Below are 22163 nucleotides of genomic sequence, written 5' to 3'. Positions count from 1 at the left end.
CTTGAGAATGATGTATTTAAGGTAGTATGCGCCTCAAAAGTGAAAGACTTAAACTATTTCTTAACTTTCCTGAATGAAACTTTCAATCATTCTCTTACCAAATCAATAAAAATCACGTGTGACCACGCAAAGTTTGGGAATAGCAAAACAAATTACCCAACATTTTGCAATATTTGAAATTCAAAATGGCTGCCACTTCTGTGTAACTCCATGGGGAAATAATTAAAGTTTAGATTTTTCGAAAAACTAAGACAGTTTTTCTTTCTCAAAGAGGTTTAAAATGAGCCCCAACAGGCAGAAGATCAGAAAAGAATTGTGGAAATTTGAGAGTCTGACTATCTGTCCCGGAGGTGCATTCTACCCGAATTGAAAAATAATGAAATCAAAATGAGGCTTTACTTGACTTCGCAGCGATTTTTCTTCTGCAATGGAATGATTGACTTGTGACCTTTCTGGAACTGTAGATTAGTGTATTATCATACATGTATATCACTGATCAGCCTGCACACAATACAACACAACATAGACAACAGAGAGCATGTTAGGTTTCCAATATTTGTTTAATTATCTCCATTACACCTCTGAATTTAGGTGTAAAATTATTCAACTGAGAAATGAAATTGAAGAATTTACTGTAATCTTTTAAAAAGGTTTTGCATATTTCAATTTCAAACAGTAAATTTGACCATCTTCATGTTTTCAGTTACTGTCCTCCCCTAAAGGAAAGGCTATGAACTACAGCTGCATTGGTCTGTGGCTACAATTTGTGAATGTTACAAGTCAAGAAGAGTTACCAAACAATGACTTCCTAACGTGTGAGAGAGAAAAAACATGAAATTTGATTGTTTAAAGATAACCTTTTCTACAACATTGACAGCAATATTTTACTCGGGTATATTTTTGCTTTTTGTTTGGTGACAGGAATTTTAACATGTAATTCTCATGCCAAAGTCTTCATGTTTCATTACAGTATGTCCTTCGGTCTCTTTTTACCGGAGCTGTCTTCACAAACAGATTTTTTGAAACATCTCCCAGATGCCTGGAAATATATCAATTGAATTTCAAGGAGATTGAATGAAAACTGAACAATCCTGGTTGAAAGCAAAGAATTTGCAACATCAAAAACAAATACAAACTGCAGACAGAACTGCTGCAGGACACAAAGGATTTTATACATCATTATAAATACATCTTTGCAGTCACAGCCAGCTAAACACCAAGGAATTAATCAACCACTGGACGATGTACTCTGGTTTTAAGTACTCAAACTCTATTCTGGTTAAAGGTATACAGTCCCCTGTAATCAAAATATGCCCATAAATGGTCAAAGGGGCGTTCCTTGGTAGTCAAAATGCCCATGTGAGGGCACTGTTTTTAAAAAGCGGCCATCCGCTTAAAATCTTATTGGTTAGATTTTCTCTTTCCATGGTAACTGTGGCAAAATTGGAACAGGTGATAGTATATACCTTTAATCACTGAACAAGCAAAACATGAATCAAAATGCTTTTCAAGATCAAAAAAAGTTGTGACATTTTACTCGTAATCTCTTGCACTTCTCAAACTATATCGACAGGTTGTGACATCTTTCACAACACAGAAACACTGATCCATGATGATGGGAAAATGAATGCATAAACACAAATCATTGAAATACACTAACATACAAGCATCTTACTGAAACGCAACCCTTTTTTTTCAAAGAAAATCACTAGATGACTTGTAAATTAAAACAAGTACACTGATATCAAAAACCCCATTCAAATATCAATTATTGTTTTTATTTAACATTTTATTATTTTTTGCTATAGCAAAACACTATGTCAACTTTGAAGCCTTGGCTTTAAAAAAAAATATTAAAAATTTTTACTACTAAAAAATGTAAAATAAATGGCACACAAGAAAGGCTACCTTAGCATGTACTTGAAAAACTAACGCAAGGCAGAGGTATGATGAACTGCATGTAACCAACTTTATCGTTTTTTAGTTGTTGTAGGTAAAAAATTACTATATCGGCAGCTTGTACAACTTTATGCATCTGTATTTTTACGAGAAAGAGAGAGGCTTATCAACAGATATCTCACAATGTGTGGCATGGAAAGTAGCAATTACTTTCATTAACATGCCCCTTTTCCAAAGTTCGACACAGCCTACTGTGAAACACAAGAGTATGAATTTCCATAAGTTGTGATTCGCCGTGCATTTTTTCAGTGATTGCACTTCAGAAATCTCTAATTTCACAAACTCTATGTCCTGAAACACGTACTGAGTTTTTAAATTTAATCCTATCATACTTCACTGCATTGGAAAATCATGCTGTTGACTGTGAAAGAACTCTGAGCAGATGAAGTGCTAGAGTTTGTAATCGCCATGAGGACAAGACAAAAAAGACACACGAGAATAAAAATTTCTGCCTTGTTGATCTGCACCTGCCTATCTGCCTTAACACTAAAAATACAACAAACATCATGAGTGGCTGTCTATAATCAATTTCCTATCATATAACCAATCAGCTTATGCAATACATGGATGAAAAAGTCCAGCTCAGTGGAACCATAAATGATGAATGAAAGTCTCTGCTGAGTTGCATCCCTTGGCATGCACTACCTAGGTATTTATAAAATTTCCCTGAATAAAAAACATTAAGGATTCCATTCTCTGCATTTCACAACACCTGCCCAATGTAATGGTCAAAAAAAAATTTCATTTACAACGTTCCCTGAACCAACTTGCGATGTGTCTACCTTTTTCAAACAGGTGTTTATCATGAACAAGCTCGCCTAGCCAAATATGTAGAAGCTCTTGGGGAATAGGCTGAAAAAGAGTCAAGCACTACTAGCCTAGTTCCAGTATAGAATTGCATTGTTCTGTATATTGAACCTTGACCTCTGTGAAATGCCCTGTTCAATTTCAGTTTGTGACCTCAGAGTATTTGTAGTGTTCACTTAGAAAGAAATTGACATACCCTGTCACACCTGCACTTGAAATATTGAACAAGTGTTAGTAGAAATTGCATGGACCGGCCCTAAAATGCCCGAAAGAACTAAATGGGTGGCACAAGGACATTTTAAATTCTGGTTTTTTTTGGTTAGCCTGTGAAATCAGCAATGCAGGAAACACTGCAATGTGTTGAAGTGCCAACATATCATGTATGTGTGTCTGTTAAGGAAAATTTCTCTGTGTCGTATAGAAAAAAGTTGTAGTTTTTCACATCTATAATGCCTTGCTTGTCTTCATATTTGGTTAGGTGAGTATAAGTTAACCAGCCTTAAATATTGAGGGACAACTAACAAACGGGACTACTACCTAAAAACCACCAACATATTGCTAGGTCATGTGATCATTATATTTTCTCTCAGTTCAGTCTTTCCTTGATTTCCTCTTCCGTGTCCTGTAATGTGTCCTGTAATGGAAAAAGTGACAATGATTAATCTCAAATGCTATTACGGCTGGTTACTCCAGGGGACAGGCATGAAAAATCAAAATGTCTCATATTGTCCGTTGAGAAACAGTTTATTGCACCACATTAACATACATTAAACATTATTACAAAACCTGGATACTTTAAGTGGTTAGGTCAAAATTGCATGAATTGATCAAGTTAATAAACATCGGAAAAAAGTAAGTAGAATTGCAAAGACTAGGTCCAGTGGGGTGACAAGAACCACAGGGCAATATGATGTCATTTCAAGTGACCTGTATGAATTAATTTTCAAGAGAAGATACCTGTTCTTGTTCTGAACAAAGTACAGACTTCTAAATACACTGAGATCACAAACACATAAAGAGTCAAGTGAAAAGAGCCACCTTGGTTCATGTACAAACCTGATTTTGTCATAAGCTTTATTCTGATATGTTTTTCAACTTTATGTGTGCATCTTCAATTTTAAGCTTAGTACACCATGACATGCCATGGTGATATGCTATCATGTAATACTTTGAAATATTACACAGGATATCATAGGAAAATATGATATTCTATATATTCTATAATATCCTATACTGTGGTATGTGTTACTGTGCTATGATACCACATGGTATAGCATGAGATGTGACACTGTTGTGCAATGCTATTATATCATAAGAAATGTAACGGTATTCTTTAATTCCCAAAATAATGCTATGCTACATTCTGATACAATACAATACAACATGTCATGTGACACTCTTTGGCAATGCTGTGATACTGTAGGAAATTTTATGATGTGCAATACTGTGCTATACCTATATCATGATGTGCCATGCTGTGCTACATCCATATCAGGATGTGCTATGCTGTGCTACATCCATGCCATGATGTGCTATGCCATGCTACATGCATATCATAATGTGCCATGCTTTGCTACATGCATATCATGTGCTATGCTGTGCCACATGCATATCATGATGTGCTATGCTTTGCAAAGCTAGTTTACATGACACACTGACCTTGGTGACAGATTTTCCTCTTCCTCTTTCTTTGTTTCCTCTTCTTTAGCCTCATCGTCATCACCTTCTTCCTTCTCCTCCTCCTTCTTGTCTTCTTCTTCTTCTTCTTCCTCTTCCACCTCCTCTTCTTCCTCTGCCTCCTCATCCTCCTCTTTATCTTCCTCTCCATCATCTTCCTTCTTCTTCTCCTCATCCTGCAATGACACCGAAGGCACAGTGTGTTTACAAATATTGTATAAACTGACCTCTTAAGGCCTGGGATGATGTGATTTGTGACAGCCATGGTATGTTTTGTGAAAATACATTTGTTTGTATAGTTATGAATGTGTGAATACATCAATCTAAAAATAGAGGGGTGGCCAACCTCTAAAAATCCCCTCATGGGGAACCCTGTTCCTATCTGGTTGCACTTCTGCACACGTCTTGCAGAAAAACACTTCTACAATGTGCATACCTGTGCGCAGTCATAAAATACTCACAGATGCTGACACAGATCATACAGTAATTATCCCTGTAAATGCCTTCTAGCAATACTTGCCAAGTTCCTTTTAATCAACATACTGTAGGTACTTTTAAGATATTTTGAACAGCACTCATCCTTCTCTAAAATTGTCAGATTTTGTGAGATTGTGTAGACAGGAAGAGGGGTTTGTGTCCGACAACACAATGCAATCCTGCGTTGAATTCAATAGCTGTTGATATGCTTGCTACTATTGTTAGGTATAGCAACTGCATTCAGCTTATTTACACACGTGTAAGCCTGAACCTGTCCACCCTATTCCTAGTGAATAGGTCCATATTCATCATTGATAACCATTGGTTCGGGTCTCACCATAGCACTAAGAGGGTTAACTTTCATATTGTCCTAGCCCTTAGAGTGACACTCCACAGGCTGGACAAGCCGTAGTACATACACTACTGCAGTACACCAAGGGCAGGGACATGTGAGCCATTTGAGATACAGGCCACAACCCGGGTAAGTTAACACAAAGACTTCATTCTGAGAATGATAGCTACCAGCTGTAACAAAAAAAATAGCGCCAATGGCACTTGATCACAACTGGCACATTGTGTAACTACTCATAATTAAGAGGTACAATATGTGGCATCATGCGGTGTCCCATCATACCTATATGAAGGGTGTAGCACTTGTGGTTACTGAGTTATGGACAAATATGTATATTTCAGGTCAAATGTCACTGAGGTCATGTGACATTTTGTCAAAAAAATTGAATTGCTAAGTCATCCCTATATACCAAAAATCAGACCTCTAGCTCTATTGGCTCGCTCAAAATTAGATATGCACATAATTAATGAGGTACAATATGTGGCGTCATAAGGTGTCCCATCATACCATATATGAAGAGTGTAGCACTTGTGGTTACTGAGTTATGGACAAATATGTATATTTGAGGTCAAAGGTCACCGAGGTCACGTGACATTTTGTCAAAATATCTGATATATCTGCGTGAACGGAGGGACATGACCCAATCTATAAGCCCCCTGGACTTCATCCGTGGGGACTAAAACCTGTGTCACTGAATCCTTTTTGCAATATGAATATGATGAGAAACTAAATTTTTATTTTACTTGGCCTTATACATGGGATTCTATGGACAGCTGACTTATACATGGTAGTCTATGGTGGTGTAAACTAAAAAGTCCTCTAACATGGCCAAATTTGATTGCATTGTGAAACAAATCGACGTGCATCTGTATGGGGTAGGGTACTATCCTTGTGCAAAGTTTGAAAGAAATTGACCGGGGCATGTCTGAGATATCTGCGTGAACGGACGGACGGACGCATGCACGCACACAAGGACGCACGCACGCACACACGGACGCACGCACGCACGGACATGACCAAACCTATAAGTCCCCCGGACAGTGTCCGTGGAGACTAATTAGACAGACCACGAAGTCAATGAGCAACATATAGCTGAAAGACTATTTTTCACATTGCGATTTTAAGCCCATTTTTATGAGAAAAGGGACATGTATATGTATATGGAGAAAAAAGCAGAAGACATATTTGTAAATTGTTTGTGAAAGTGACAATCATATATGCATCTCTTGAAATTTTGTGGTTATAAGGTATAACAGTAGTGTAAGAATAATGAGGTTAGAATAAGTTAGTAAAGCTAAGTTGACAGTAATTAAGATTACAAAATTATACACTAAGCTGAGGAAATCTGAATGAAATAAATGTTGAAAAGTAGCAAAGTCATGGTCATCTTTTGTCTAATACCTTGTGTAAGTTCATGAACTTTACATAAATCTTGCTATAGATTTGTTGCTAATGGGCAATAGCTGTGTTTCAGATCATTTGAGAGCAATCCATCCATGACAGGTTGAAATTGTAATATACTTCTATTTAAAGGAGAGAAACTTCTCAAATAATTTTTTTCCCTGTAATTTCCTGTGAGAACACATGGACAGATGCTCAGGACTCTATGCTGGTGCTACCTTGATAACTAACCTAAAACTTGTAACATCATTGTCTAACCTGTTCACCCCAATTTTCTGTAGACAGGTCCACACTCACCATTGATAACAATGGGTTTGGGCCATACCATGGTAGTGAAAGACTGTAACATTTTAGGTCATGGATAAATCTCAGGAATGTCAAAGTCTGTATATTGACTCAAGGATGTTTACTTAACAAATGCCTAGGGTCATTTCAAAAGTGAGAATCTAAACTATGAAATATGGGTTTTTTTAATGCTTTTGATACCCAAAAGAGCATAGAAATCTCTTATACTTCGAATTAGCCATCCTGCATATTTCTAACATTCATCAAAACCTCATTTCTGTTCCACAACTCATAAAACAGTCCACAATGCAGGATTGGTGTACATTCCAAAACTACATATATGAAAGACCCCTAAAATCAATTAGTTAAAAAGGGGGGTTAGAAATTTCCCAAAACTATATAAGCGCCACTCCGTTTGGCGCCATTTTCGGAATTGGAACTTGGAACCAGTCTGAATATCAGTACCAAATATCAACGCAGTCTGTTCAGCAGTTTTTGACTTTTTGTCGTTTACGGAAATGGACGACATCTAACACCGGTTGAAACTACCCCTATATCACAACTTCCAGTTGTGATAAAAAAAGGACCCCCTGACAACAAAAACAATAAGTTTCCATGACAACTGACCTGAGTTGCTTCTAAATCTGCTTTACTAGGTTTCTTGGCACTTTTATCAACTTCATCTTCCGCCTCTTCTTCCTCAGCTTCTTCATCTTTACTTTCATCATCTTTGCTGGGTTCATCATCTGGGCTGGGGGCGTCGGTTTTCTTTGGATGTGCCGGCGCTTTGTTCTGTAGAAGTTGTGGAACAGATAATGCACGTCACTCAAACTGGCAACATGGTTGATTTTTGGAGTTTAAATTTTAAGTTCATTATCTACACCATATACCAGTAAGTGTCACTTATAATATTTGAGATTTCCTTTCTGTGTATCAAGCGCAGTTCCTTGGTCTAGTTCCTCAAGCCAGTTTGGCTATTAAAGATAGTCTTTTCAGCATCTTTGATGAACACTGTTACTGTTGAAGGGTCCATTAGCTTAACTCGCGTAACAGATTATGTAGCACGTGAACAGAATGTATTGACGACAAGCAGTAGAATGGGCATTCACAATTAAAATGAATTGGGACCAAGACTCTAGTTGACAACCTGGACAAAAATTTGACAATAACTGTTAAAAGTTACAGAGTTATATCAGTTTTTGAGAAAATCATGACCAATGCACAGTATTAAAGCTTCAAGTGCATCTGATATGAAATATCAAATGTGACAAAGAGACACCGCTGCGTAAACACACTGTAACTCTTCTACCACATACAAACCAAATCAAAATATACTTGACAAATATTCCTTTGCTCACCTTTGGGAACAAGTAACTGAAGCACAAGGCAATGGGAATGATCACAACCAATCCGTAGACAGCCCACAGCCAGGGACGATCTTCTGTAGCTCCCACTAGGCTTCCAACAACACTTTCCTGGATGAAAATGCAGAAGTCAAGGTGTTAATAATCTGAAAACTGTCAAGGACATAAATCAGTGAGCACTTGATCAGCAATGACTATACTTGGCAGTTTAGGGAGATACACTGCCTCCAGAAATGGGTTTCATGGTACTATTGATGTGCACCTTACACTTTGATGTGCATGAAATAGACAATAATCCAGACATCCAATGTACTAAGACTTTTGCATGGCTAGTGAAACCTTAACATTTGAACAGCAAATACATATTTTGAATGGTTAAACAGCAATTCTTGTGCAATCTGAACAGTAGATGCATATGTGATGGACACTGGTCTATCTATATATATTCATTGACATGTATTTGCAAGGAACACTGTGTGTGTATGTGTTACAGCTTAGTAAGACCTACAATACTATGAACAACTTGGGCAACACTGAACCATATTACAAGTCTCAATAATCTTAGGGGGTCAAGCTGTTTCATAAAGCTTGGAGGGACCCCCTAATCATAATGAAGACTGAGCCAACTGTTCTTCAGGTGCACCAATAGTTGTCCACTTCAATATTACAAGCTGCTTCTTATATGCACATTCTATACAAATTTCACTTTTAACCCTAATCCTACTTATTCCAAAATGTTTCCTTCATTCATAAATTGATCCGAACACTTATTCTATTGCTTTTTTGTTTTTCTTTATCCATAAATTGAATAACTGGCAAAAAAGGATGAATTCTAATCCAAAAGATGTAAATTCACTCACCCCTGAAACCCCGGTACTTTCAGCGCTGTTCTTCACAATCCAGGTTTGTTCTGCCCATTCATCAGCGGTGGCTTTGTCTGTGGTGACGATGAAGTTATCGAAAAGGATGCCGTCTGACATTGACCACAGCTCCAAACCTACTGCATTCTGTGGAGTTCAAAATAAACATGACCATGTCATTAAAAAGTCAGCAGTAAGATTGGCCTTTCCCCATAAAAACAGATATCACAAAAAAGACACTGTATATTGTGTCTTGGAGGTTCTTTACATAGAATACGACATATATTTGGACTCTAATTTTCACAATTCTTTTCTTATCTACCAGTGTGGAGTTTCATTTTTAAGCCCTTGGAGTATGAAATATTTTCATCATCTTACCAAAAATTGATTTTATTCTAAATGGAACTCCTTGCATTGATGGCATATGCATCACCAAAGTACAATTTACTTTGTGAGTTGAACATAATTTTGGAACGGGAGTGGCTACTTTCAGCAGGCGTCATCAAGTTGAAACACTGGTAAGGAGATACCTTTGAGGATTCTGTTTTGACCAGATGAGCAATAGTTGACAGGAATATACGTATCTAATTGGGAAAGTCAGAACCAACTTACAAAGGATGTCATCTTGAAAGGCTCCAAGTCTTCAAAGAAGTCTGGGTTAGGTATTCTCCTTGGACTCCATTCACCTTTGTAATCTGGGTTGTCAATCATGGGTGCATGCCATTTACCCTTGTAGTCTGGGTTCTTGATCATCGGTGGGTTCCACTCACCACAGCCGGGATCACAGGCTGGGTTTTCTGTCAGGCAAGAAGATGTAGCAAAACACAGGTCAGAAGGTGGTGTTAAACTTGGAGAGGCATGGTACCTCTACAGATCAGACATTAACTTTAAGGTGGTATGCGCCTCGAAAGTTAAATACTTATACTTTTGCTCAAATTTTCCAAAATAAACTATAAACCATACTCTGACTAAATCAAGAATAAAAGTCAAGGGTCACTGTGCAAAGTTTGGAACTAGAGGAACAAATTACCTGACATTTACCGATATTTGAAATTAAAAATGGATGTAATCAATGTGTTACCTCTAAATGGGAAAACTAAATTTTTGATTTTGAAAAAACTAAGACAATGAAACTTTTTCTCACTCCAAGAGCTTTAAAATGAGCCCCCACAAGTGGTAGATTGGAAAAGTATTGTAAAAATTTGAGAGTACAAATAGCTGTCCAAGAGACGCATTCTACTCCAAGGCTGAGCACCTAAAATTGGTTTGAGAGGAACATTAGAACTTACCTATCTTAGGTGCTTCCCATTCACCATCCATATCATCATCCCTGCAAAATGAAAATAACACAGAAGAGTTTAATTTTGTTTCTTCTCTGCTCTCCTGAGGGATTCTACAAAGTCTTCATCTCTGAGGTGACATTTCCATAATTTACACTACAGTTTAGAAATTGACAGATTATGCTAAAAGTCTGAGACCAAAGAAGGTATTTTAACCCAGGTGAAAGACCAAAACCCAGCCAGACTTGTATATTGCTAATAAAACAATTATTACTTCATGTTAATATGCAATTAAAGTGAATTGATCCCTTGGCATCAGCCAAGTCATTTGTCAGTGATACCAATAGCTGTACACATGTAAAATCAGTATATGCCATGCAAGTTACAGCCCCATTTATAGCTATCAGTCTTGATGTCTTTTTCCAGTATTTCAGTTGTCTGCAATGTATGCCATGTATGTCTGCAATGGTTCAATGTATCCATAATCATGTCCACATGCATGTAGTCTTCAACTTGTGAACACAGCCTGTATTTATGCATATACTGCCTGATGTAATTGTTGACATGTGAATTTTAATCTGGACTAGAAAGTCATTTTTCAGCTATATAACATTGCATATTGTAGAATATGAAACAATAAGTTAGCTAGGCATACGCTTTATGTTTCAATACATTTACGGAGGGACAATAATAAATCTGTATTTGTTATTAAAAGGAAGAACAAAATAAAAAGAACATCCAAAGTTACAGTTGTTATTCCCTTAAAATAAGAAATTTGTTCCCTCTAAGTCTTGTTGATGTGGCAGGAAACTTGATATCTACTCTCTGTACCTAACTACAGGTACTTGAAATACATTTGCTGTTGACATGAAAGAAAAAAATCGATGAAACTACATTACAGTATGAACTGGCTTAATATGACTTGTCTAAGAGGTTCAATGTCAATACAGGGGGATTAATTAGAAGTGACATTATTGCTACAAGTTGACACATTTCACCTATGACCTAACAGCATTGACCTTTAACCCCCTTCCTGATCGTAACCTACCAGTCTTCTGGTTTCTCTGCATCTGGATCATCAATAAACTCTGGTTCATCATCCAACCAGCCTTCAGGTTTCTCAGCATCTGGATCGACAATCTCCTTGGGTGCATCCTCATCCCAGTCATCTGGCTTAGTTGCATCAGGATCAGCAATTCTGTCGGCACAAACATATTCAAGAAACACTGTGACAGTCAAAACACACGTAGGGCAAGATTCTCCAACTCTACTCAATGACTATAACGGGACAAGTTTTCCAAATTACAGCGTTTAGTTCGGTATTAGTGCAAGATGCGAGGTATAATGATATTCAAATATGCAGATTACATTAATGAGCATTGTTTCGGTATTAAAATTCTATGCTAATGACCCTTAATAAATGTGGAATATTCATGTACCTCGGATCTTGCATTGTATAACGTTTAGTTGGGTATTGTTTATTCCAATTAACTGTTTGAAGGAAGATTGATAAATTATAACATTAACACCATCGTGATTAAAAAATTTGCAAGACTATATTTATCCTGGAGCAGGTTGATAATTCAACAAATGGCACAGTAGAGACATGTCGTGTAAAGTGCATTCTGAGTACCATCATTGAAAATTTTAGACAATATGATAAAAGAAATAAAATTAAAAATATACTGAGACTTTACTTCATAAATGACTGACATTGATTTTCAAGTGGAACACAGCATCCAAGTGATGTGAGTGTTTGGTTTTTTTAACCACCAACATGGAAGCCATTTCGTACTCACTTTTTCCTGTCATCCCAATCTGATGGTTTCTTGTCTGTTGGGTCATCAATCTCTGCTGGTGGGTTCACTGGAGGACTGAAAGTATGAACAAACAGTTCAGAATGTAGGTAGGTTATAAAAATTCACATACTTGAAAAAAATGATATTCAAAAGAAAAATAAATTTTCTATATAAAAGAAAAAATTACTATTTAGATTGTTGATCAGTTTTTTCAGAGTCATCAGGATTACAAGGTGTTTGTACTACAGTTGATAGTTTTTGCTTGCAATACAAGGGTGACGGTTTGAAGTAGAACTCAAGCATACAAAAAAAAATTAAAACTATGGTAGGTCTTCTGAACAAAGCCCTTAACTGTATTGCATTACAACTTATTTTAATTCAAATGTCGGAGGGCGAAATGAAAATGTTAAACAACCTTTTGTTTGATAAAAATTTCTGAGAAAGCAGGCAACTCATAGCTGAATCTTGAATTAGAAAGAACACAAAATTTTCTTTAAATCAAAACACATCAATGAAAAGTTTAGCACTACATTGTCATGTCAACTAAAGTTAGATATATAGTAGATATGATGATGTCTTCAGTATATACACATATGACGATGTGAAGATCTATAGTTCTTTGTCACACATTGTTTTCAAATCAGTAATCTTATACCAGGATGGTAATACTACTTACGTGACGTCTTTCAGTAAACTACCAGAGTTGACACTTGCTTGATCAACAAAGATTTCAAAGGTGTTGTCTGGTTTGAGAACTACAGATAGATGAAGAAAAAGGGCCAATCTGTTCAATACCATGCTCTCGAAAAATGTACTGAGTTTTCTGCTATCATGAAAAGATTATTTTGGTCGTCTGTTGCATCTGTAGAATATATCTGCAGGTTGCATACTGAGTGCATAAAGCAATATTACCAGTTTAATGTTTCCATAAATTATGCTGAAATGAAACCTGCTTTAAAGACAGTTCTGCAGGATTCTTTTGCTTGAGGCGGAACACACAAACACAACAGACATGGATTAGACTTATAATCAAGATTGTTTGACATACTATGATTGAGGTTGGGTTTGATTTTCTCACTTAGAAGATGCCAAGTGAGTAGAAAGCTTTTCTGACATGCAAACAGAAAGCATAAAAGAGAGGGCAAAACACTGAGAAACTGGGCACACTTTAATAGCAGAAATAAAAGGCTATGTATACTGTGGCACTGAAGGGTAAAGTGGGAGGGAATATATGGGTGCTGATCACAATAATTCTGTATCTGATTTCAATTGTTCATCCTTACCTAGAGTGTAGAGGTGAGTTTTCTTGTCAGTAAACATTCTGCCAATGTCACCGCTGGGTTTCTTGGCATGTTTCTCCTGAAGAAGCGACAGAAGCATTGCACACATTATCAGTAAAAACCTTTTAAGTGAGTTGTGTTACTACACTGGCACTACAAGATTGACCTTCCTGCCCTCTACATAACCTTTGACTCACACAAAGCTAAGGGGTACAGGCCATGGTACATACTTGTAGCATGGCCGAAAGTAACACTGTAGAATGGTCGATTCACATACAAAATCGAAATGTACGTACTCTTGAGTGTCCACAAGATATATCCGGATGTTTAAAACTTAACAAAGTTGTTCAAAATACTTGTCTGCTCATTTGAAATGATGCACCCACTTTTGTAAGACCTAACACCACAATTCTATTGAAAAAAAGGTAACAGAGTCCATTCTAATCCTGGGTAAAGTGCTTAAACTGACATTGATGTTGTTAAGGTAGAATGCGCCTTGGGGACAAATATTTGGACTCTAAAATTTTTACATTATTCTTTTGGCCAACCGAATGCGGAAGTCACTTTGCAGCTTGTGGAGTAAATAAAGCTTTTTACCAGCTTAGTTTTGTGAAAATGGGGGACTTCATGTTCTTCCATAGGTAACACAGGCATGGCAGCCATTTTGAATTTCTAATGCCTGTAAACATTGGGCAATTTGGTTTTCTTCTACCAAAATTTGCACAGTGACCCCTGATTTTTATTCTTGATTTTGAAAGAGAATGGTTGAAAGTTTGCTTAAGGCAGTAAAAGTTTACGTTTATCATTTTCAAGGCGCAAACTACCTTAATGTTTTCTATCTTGATGACCGTTTGTCTGTTTTATAATGAATGACTATGAACAAAGCAAAGACAGGCTATTACAGCTGTAACAATAAAACTTACCTCAAATTCACCAGTCTTCGGGTTCTTGTGTTGGAAAATAAAATGCAGCTATAAAAGAAATGCCATAAAACATTAATTTTTGCGATGCATGAGGAAAACAAATCTCTTTTAGAAAGTAATTGAAATGTCAAAACACAGTAATGTTGAGAGGAAAACTGGAACAGGAGTAATGCGCAATTAATTTCTTTGTACCAAAATTATTGTACGACATTTTCAAGGAATTGGCATACAACATTTCTGTATTGTTGACAAACAAACTTGACGTGATCATTGTTTCATGCCATACATTGCTGCACAAACAAGAGAAAACCATTCTGTATAGCATAGCCTGTTTGGTGTAGCTTAATAAGGATCCACTTACCTTGGAGTCTTGGCCACACTTGTCGGGTCCAAACATAATGGTGTATCTGGTTTTGTCATGGAATTCACTCTGAAACGGTGACAAGATCGAAAGCAGTGTTACTTTCCACCTAACAGAACAACTTATTACAGCAAAATCATCTGTTGGTATAGAAGACGTCTTTTTTTCGTGGCAAGGAACACAGGAAGACTGTCTTGTTAAACTGATAACCCAAAACTATACCCAATTCTCTATTGACATGAATTCACTTTCACCTACTCATCGCTTCCACTGCACACTCACAAAAGCACAATATATGGCTTTCCAATGCAAAAAAAAGTTTATGTACACTGCAATACCTAAATGAGCACAGATAACTATTGTAATGCTGTATACCACATTTTACTACAGGCCCTCCCACACATTTCTTTTTATAGAAATCTGTTTTTCTTCCATTTTTATTAGGGTAAAAGGCGCCTCATGGACAGATATTTAGACACAATTTTTTACAACACTTCTGATGTACCACTGATTAAGGCTCATTTTGAAGCTGTTGGAGTAAGTAAACTTTTTGGAGTTTTATTTTTTGTGAAAATCGAAAATGCAATTTTGTCTCTATAGAGTCAACACAGGTATGGTAGCCATTTTGAATTTTAAATACTAGCAAATTTTAGGTAATTTGTTTCTCGGGTAATAATTGTGCACAGTGAACCCTACTTTTATATTTGATTTTTAAAGAGGACGTTTCAAAGGGAATGGTTGAGCAAAAGCTTAAGTCTTTACTTTTGTTGAGACTGTACATACATCTAACAATAACACTACGGAAGGTACCGTAATGCTTCTAACCTAGAAGGCTGTGTGACACAAATATACAGCTAAGGTATGAGAAACATTTGCCTCATTCGCTTAGATGACACTGTTATCAATTTGAAAATACTTACCAGTTTTAGTGATTGGTCATCTGAGAGTAATTTGATGTACGCCCCGCCACAGTCTTGGCCATTCTGGAATTGAACTTCATACTGTACGATCAAAGTGTCTTTGTCAAACACAAAGGGCTTGTCCAACGGGGCACTGATGGCGTGGTGTTTGGCCCGACTCTGTGCAATACAAAATAGTAATGACGGGGGTTTGTAGGCTTGAAGAAGCATTTCTCAATTAAAATCTGATGGTGCCTCAGAAATATTTCCTACTGTATTTCAAACTGTTGTGTATAAATGGGAGTTGGTGAATGTAATGCAAAACAGATGTTCTAAAATGTTAATGTACTGTTATATTCCTTATTTGGAACAGACAACCAGAGGGGCTTCCTTCTGAGCATTGGTAGATATTACAATAGAACCAAGTCAGTTCAGCAAATTTATAAGATAATGCACAATTCAGACCAATGCTTGTCACTAAACACTTATTATCATGTGATTTGCATACTCAGACAATGTTCATTAATATAATTTGCATAAATGCATACATTAATCTAGAAATCAAGCAAAACAGGAAATTTTTATCCGTAAGGTACATCGTAGTGATGAAAATTAATTGCGCTAAAAAGAGCACCGTTAGGAAACTTTATTTCCAGAGAGAGTTCAAACAGGTCACTTGTGTCATTGATAACAACGGCAAAACATTGGTGTTGACAGGATTAATATTACCATCAAGGAATACCTGAACAGATGCTCAAAATTATGGCAGATGAATTCCCAGAGGCAGTTTCATGATAAAGATTTGAGGATACTACGGGAAAGTTGGGCTTGTCAAGACGTGTAGAAGTGAATTGCATATAGGATATACATGTACACATGGACAATTTGATGACACCTACCCTCATTGAAACTAATACGAGATTATAGGAATTTCAGCACAGATAGTCCCTGACACACAGCAAGGCCTAAATGTTGATATTAGCATATTTCTACTCCTTCTATGGCCACTTCATTTTTAAAGCAAGTGTTTACTTGACAAGCATTTTCACATTAAGAAGTTAGTGGCTTGAATAATTACACTAGTCATTGTCACTTGATCAAACTGGTTAATATTACTCAGGAACCGATCTGTACATTATTAGTTATCAAACCCTTTTTGTAATTTTTGTCTCACCTTTAATACCAATCCCAAATCTCCTGATAACACTACTTTTTCCGGTGCTTCAACTTCCCACTTTCCGTCGTACTTTGAAATATCATCGGCTACGCCATCCTTTGTGGCTTTTGATGGGATCCACCTACGGAGAAAGTAAAAGATCCCCATTCCAAATTATAATGAAATGGTTGGATCGTCTCAAGTGTCGGGAGCAGGAAATAAGCCCAGTTATTTATGATCCTATAAAAATGTACAGTAGGGCTGTTGTAATGTTACTGTAAAGAACCTAAAAGCAACAACGCTGAATCTTTTGACACAAGTCAGGGTACATGTACAAAAATTGCCATTATTATTTTTATGATGGTCAATAAAAGTTCACTAGAGATACATCTTCAAGAAATCCTTCACATCACTATACCTACACATCAGTTGATTTGCTACATACATGTACATGTATGACTTTTTTCACAGTGTACACTGTATCACAAGATCCCAGCAGTTTGACTACTGTGTTCTATACCGCTGCATTTGAGAAATCAGTTTTTTGTTGTTTTTTTTTTTTTTGCACAGCAACCTCAACTAAAAATGCAAAAAATACAGATTTGCGGGTTTTGAAATATCTGTAATAATCATAAAACATCATGATTTGTTTCCCTTCACATTCCCACAGAAAACCTTATCAGAGATACTGCAAAGCCTCACAAGGTCTTCAATCAACACTTTGTGTTTGAGGTACAACCGTCAATAATCATGGGAACAGATTATCCTGAAGATATGGGACAGGCAAGGCAACAGTACCTCTTATTGAAATCAGCCACACTGAGGAATGCCTCCTTGAAATGGGACGGTCCACTGACAGACGGGGGTGTGTACACTTTGGGGGCAGCAGTGGGTTTTGCTGGTTCCTCCTCCTCTTCCTCCACCTCTACATCCATGTCATCCTCAAAGTCATCATCCTCTTGTGAATGCACAGTGGGGATGCTGGCGTATAGTAGAAGAGTTACCACAAAAACTGACAGCAATACTAATCTGCCCATGGTCACAGCTCACCTTCGCTCTCACTAGAAGGACAAAACAAAGAGTATTACAGTGACTCACGTTAATAATGGAGTGGACGCTATGTTCTATTGCAGCTTTACTCTTTGATTTTCAACACAGTCCTCTGGTGAAATGGCTGAGCACAAAGCTTGAGGTTACTTTTCAAATGACAGTAGCAGTACAATTTATGTGGTTGTTTTTCAATGTTAAACAGAGGTAAATTCTGTACAAAGTTGGGGCAGCATGTATAATTGAAATGAGTGTTTCAGTATTTTGCTGTGATATATTTAGAGTTTATATTTATGTTTATTGAGGAAGCCTATTATAATTACTCTTATTGTATGGATATTTAATATGACATATGATTTATTCAGAAATGTCTGAAGATAATCACATGATAAAGTTGTATATCAATTTAAAAGAAAAAACGTCAAACTTTTACTTGAATCCATGTCTAATGCACACTGACATCACACAGAGACAATTTACGAAAACATAGCTGCAGATACATCAAAATTCTTGAAGTATGTCTGGCCCCAGACAGCACACACATGATGCAGCATATAAATTATGGGGTGATGATACTCATAGAAACATCAAAGAATTATGCAGGCCCCGCCAACATTCTGATCCTATTCTATAAAGTGCTTTTGTTAAGATTTTTAAATGTACAATCGATGCTCTGACTGGGATAATGTTTCTGCATTTCCCTGATGTGACGCTATTGATGTCAATCATAACAGGAAGAACCATGGTAAAAATGTTGGATGATCAAGCTAACATTCAATGACCTTTGCAAAAATCCTCTGAAATTCTTCAGTGCTCTTTGAGTCAAAATATCTCACACAGATTAAACAATATGCGTACCAATGGTATGTGTAACTGAAGTACATCTTGATCCATATTGTCTACATATATATGGTACAAATCTTAGAACACTATGTTGTACAGCAAGGTGTGATTTACTTTCATGTCATGCACGATCAATATCATTGGTTTCCACCCTTGATTCAGAAAAGAAATTCAACAGGATACTGTGCCCCTGTCTCCTTTTAACAGTTTTTTGCCAACAACTCGATGAAATTTTGTGGCAGTTTCTACCCAATTCTTATCTCAAATTTCAGATTGAAAATCACAAAATTGAAACTGCATAATGTTTTTGTATTGTTTTTCCAATCTTTGTATGTGGGCCTACACATTGTCTTGCAGCATATATGTTTTCAAAGTATCCAACTATGACTTGGTATTCAGTTTTTCAGCAAATGATCAGGCATGCATTTAATATTTGAACTCCTTATTACAAATTAATTACGGCTTCAATCATGAACAGCAATGCATATTTCAAATTGACAATGCTAGTATTATTGGAAAGCATGTTAAAATCACGTTCTAGAATGAATAGACCTTTAATAAAAGACTACGCTGTGAAGGCAGCAAAGCTTTCAGTGAAATCCTAACACAAATTAAATTTTGATTTTATGTCACTGTTCCTATCTGCATGTAAATGACTAAACATTGCCGTTGAACACAGGAACTCACATGCAGCTAGAAAATTATAAAAAGGCAGTTTTCTGGCGGATGTTATTTGACTAAAAAAAGCTCTGTAATATACTTTCATGAAAATGAACATGTTTATTTTTGGAAGCATACCCTGTTACTCTACCCTTCTATTGTCATTCCTAATGGGTTCAATTTACTTTCATTAACTTCACAGACAGGATAATTTTGTTGAAGTATTGTTTTGCCAAGCGTCTCTACAAAGTGACTGCCTCCAATTTCCTATTTCCATGGCAAAGTTTTTTTTCTAGTCATATTTTTTTCTGCTATACAAACAATATTTAGTACCTTCTGAAATGGGACCACTGGGCAAACTGTGGACACTTAGTCTTTGAAATTTAATATACATTATCTTCATCGAATTATAATCAAATCGTAAAAGTGATCTGCTCGGAATATTATATCTGTTGTGGTTAAAACGCGATGTGAACAGACAGTTCCAAGTACACCGCTGAGGTGAGTTAGCACAAGAAAAATTTGGGCGTTTCGAATGCAAGTCCATTAAAAACAAACGCCGAAACGATTGGTTGAGTACGACGTTATGGTTGGCGTTGCATGACCATATGCACCCATGAGAAGTTGGAAAGCTGTCTATCGGATGTTAAGTTAAGCACTGGCTGTAGAGACTATGATGAAAAATGCACGGTTGGTAGTTTTTCTTGTATCATTCACGGCAAATCCAAGTGCTTGACGCTACACATGTGAGTGATTCAGCTACGGTGTGTACCGTCCTCAAGCGGCGAGAGCATTGTGCACACGCTCGAAAATAATAATCAGGTTCATACGCACACGGTATGAAATTCGGTTGTTGAAACCGTGTCACCTTGACTTCAAAACCGTCTCGACAAGCATAAAATACGGAATTACCTTTTTTGAAGCCCTTCTCTGTGCCGTACAGTCGAGTTACAACACGCACATTCAGCCAATGTACAAGTTCGGCAGCTGACTCATGAGCCGGGGTCACCTAAAAACGTGGACGCTCCTGACTGGTGAACTGAAGCTTGAGTACATTGTAACATTTGTAATATGTACTATCGGACAATTTGATTAAATTTTCTGCTATATTTTGATCTCCAAATACAAAAGTCAAACTTTAAGCTGTAAATAATATTAAAACTATATATTTATGAATTTATAGAGGTGCAAGAAATGTACAAGTCATCTCTAAGGATAACAATTATTTATTATAATTAGACGAATTTACGTTGTACGAAGATAACATTAGTTTTAATTTCCTCCTATTGCCCCAAGGCGGCGCTCCGCACGAAGCCGCATCCAGCGCTTAAGCCTTAAGTAGTCGCGAGCATTTTCAGAAATGCTCTCGATTCCATCATAAGCACTCCCTGAACCCGTTCTAAAGGGGTCGACCAATTTGATATCCTGGGGGTCGGGGGTGCGCTTGGGAGAGTTTGGGCAAAAAGTTTCCTTTGGACAAATATCCAGCCACAGACGACGGAAAAATAAAAGATTGAAACGAAGCTAGAAACGACCTCAAAGAAGAATTAAAACTGTAGCAAGTGAAATGATTGTAAGCCTTGTGTAACAGTGTAGTGAATAAAAATTAATGCACTGGCAGCTTGAAAACCTTCTGAATACCTACATTTCAAAAGAGACTTAATAAACAAACAACGTAGCAACACTCAGAAGAAAGGTACTAAAATATTAATCAAGGGTTATAGCTATATGAGGAGCCAAATGTAAAACAATTAGGATTTACACAATCACGTTTATTTAAGAGATAGAAGAGGTGGAAAATGTATAAAGACAGGAATTTTCAATATATATATATATATATATATATATATATATATTATATATATATATATATATATATATATATATATATATATATATATATATATATATATATGCATGCCCTACTCCCTAATAGGAAATAGGAAGTTCGTTATTTTGCTTGTCCATGCTATAACCAATCATATAATTAAGCTGCATCCCTGTAACCTGAAGCCTTTGTCGGCTTTGACCGGCTTGTGTGTGTATATATATATATATATATATATATATATATATATATATATATATATATATATATATATATATATATATATATATATATATATATATATATATATATATATATATATATATATATATATATATATATATATATATATATACCCTACTCCCTAATAGGAAATAGGAAGTTCGTTATTTTGCTTGTCCATGCTATAACCAATCATATAATTAAGCTGCATCCCTGTAACCTGAAGCCTTGTCGGCTTTGACAGGCTTGTGTTATATATATATATATATATATATATATATATATATATATATATATATATATATATATATATATATATATATATATATATATATATATATATATATATATATATATATATATATATATATATATATATATATATATATATATATATATATATATATATATGTCTTAAAATAAATGTCATACATAATAATCTAATCAGCGATTCTTCGGTTTTTGACAGTCGATTCCCTTATCGACCAATCACCTTTCGTATGGTCTCGTGTCGGTACACCAAAGCTTGGAAATTCTCCTACAACGCATGGGAAAATATATTGTGAAAGAACAAGGCCACAGACTGGCTTGCTGTAGTAAGGAAGGGATTGACCAGTGGACATTTGGCGAGGGGATATGAGACTGAGGATATAACTTATTTTTTCTTGTTTCGTACAGCTTTT

The 22163-nt window shown here is 36.3% G+C and overlaps 1 protein-coding gene across 1 annotated transcript; it reads right to left on the bottom strand.

Moving 5' to 3' along the window:
* Positions 1-541: 541 nt before the first annotated feature.
* Positions 542-20491, bottom strand: LOC139131666 (calnexin-like). The gene is made up of 17 exons (XM_070697820.1): positions 20343-20491; positions 17679-17941; positions 16899-17022; positions 15746-15904; positions 14826-14894; positions 14465-14512; positions 13545-13620; positions 12938-13016; positions 12262-12336; positions 11511-11660; positions 10472-10512; positions 9795-9979; positions 9183-9329; positions 8317-8433; positions 7586-7750; positions 4426-4619; positions 542-3388 (listed from the first exon to the last, which is right to left on the bottom strand). Exons 2-17 carry the CDS (start codon positions 17915-17917, stop codon positions 3358-3360), a joined length of 1899 nt encoding a protein of 632 aa, XP_070553921.1. The 5' UTR covers positions 17918-17941; positions 20343-20491; the 3' UTR covers positions 542-3357.
* Positions 20492-22163: the final 1672 nt, after the last annotated feature.

Source organism: Ptychodera flava, chromosome 4 (assembly GCF_041260155.1).
Source record: "Ptychodera flava strain L36383 chromosome 4, AS_Pfla_20210202, whole genome shotgun sequence".
NCBI classification, from domain to species: Eukaryota; Metazoa; Hemichordata; class Enteropneusta; family Ptychoderidae; genus Ptychodera; species Ptychodera flava.
The sequence above is the reverse complement of the archived record's forward strand: the minus strand, read 5'-3'. Positions and strand labels throughout refer to the sequence as shown.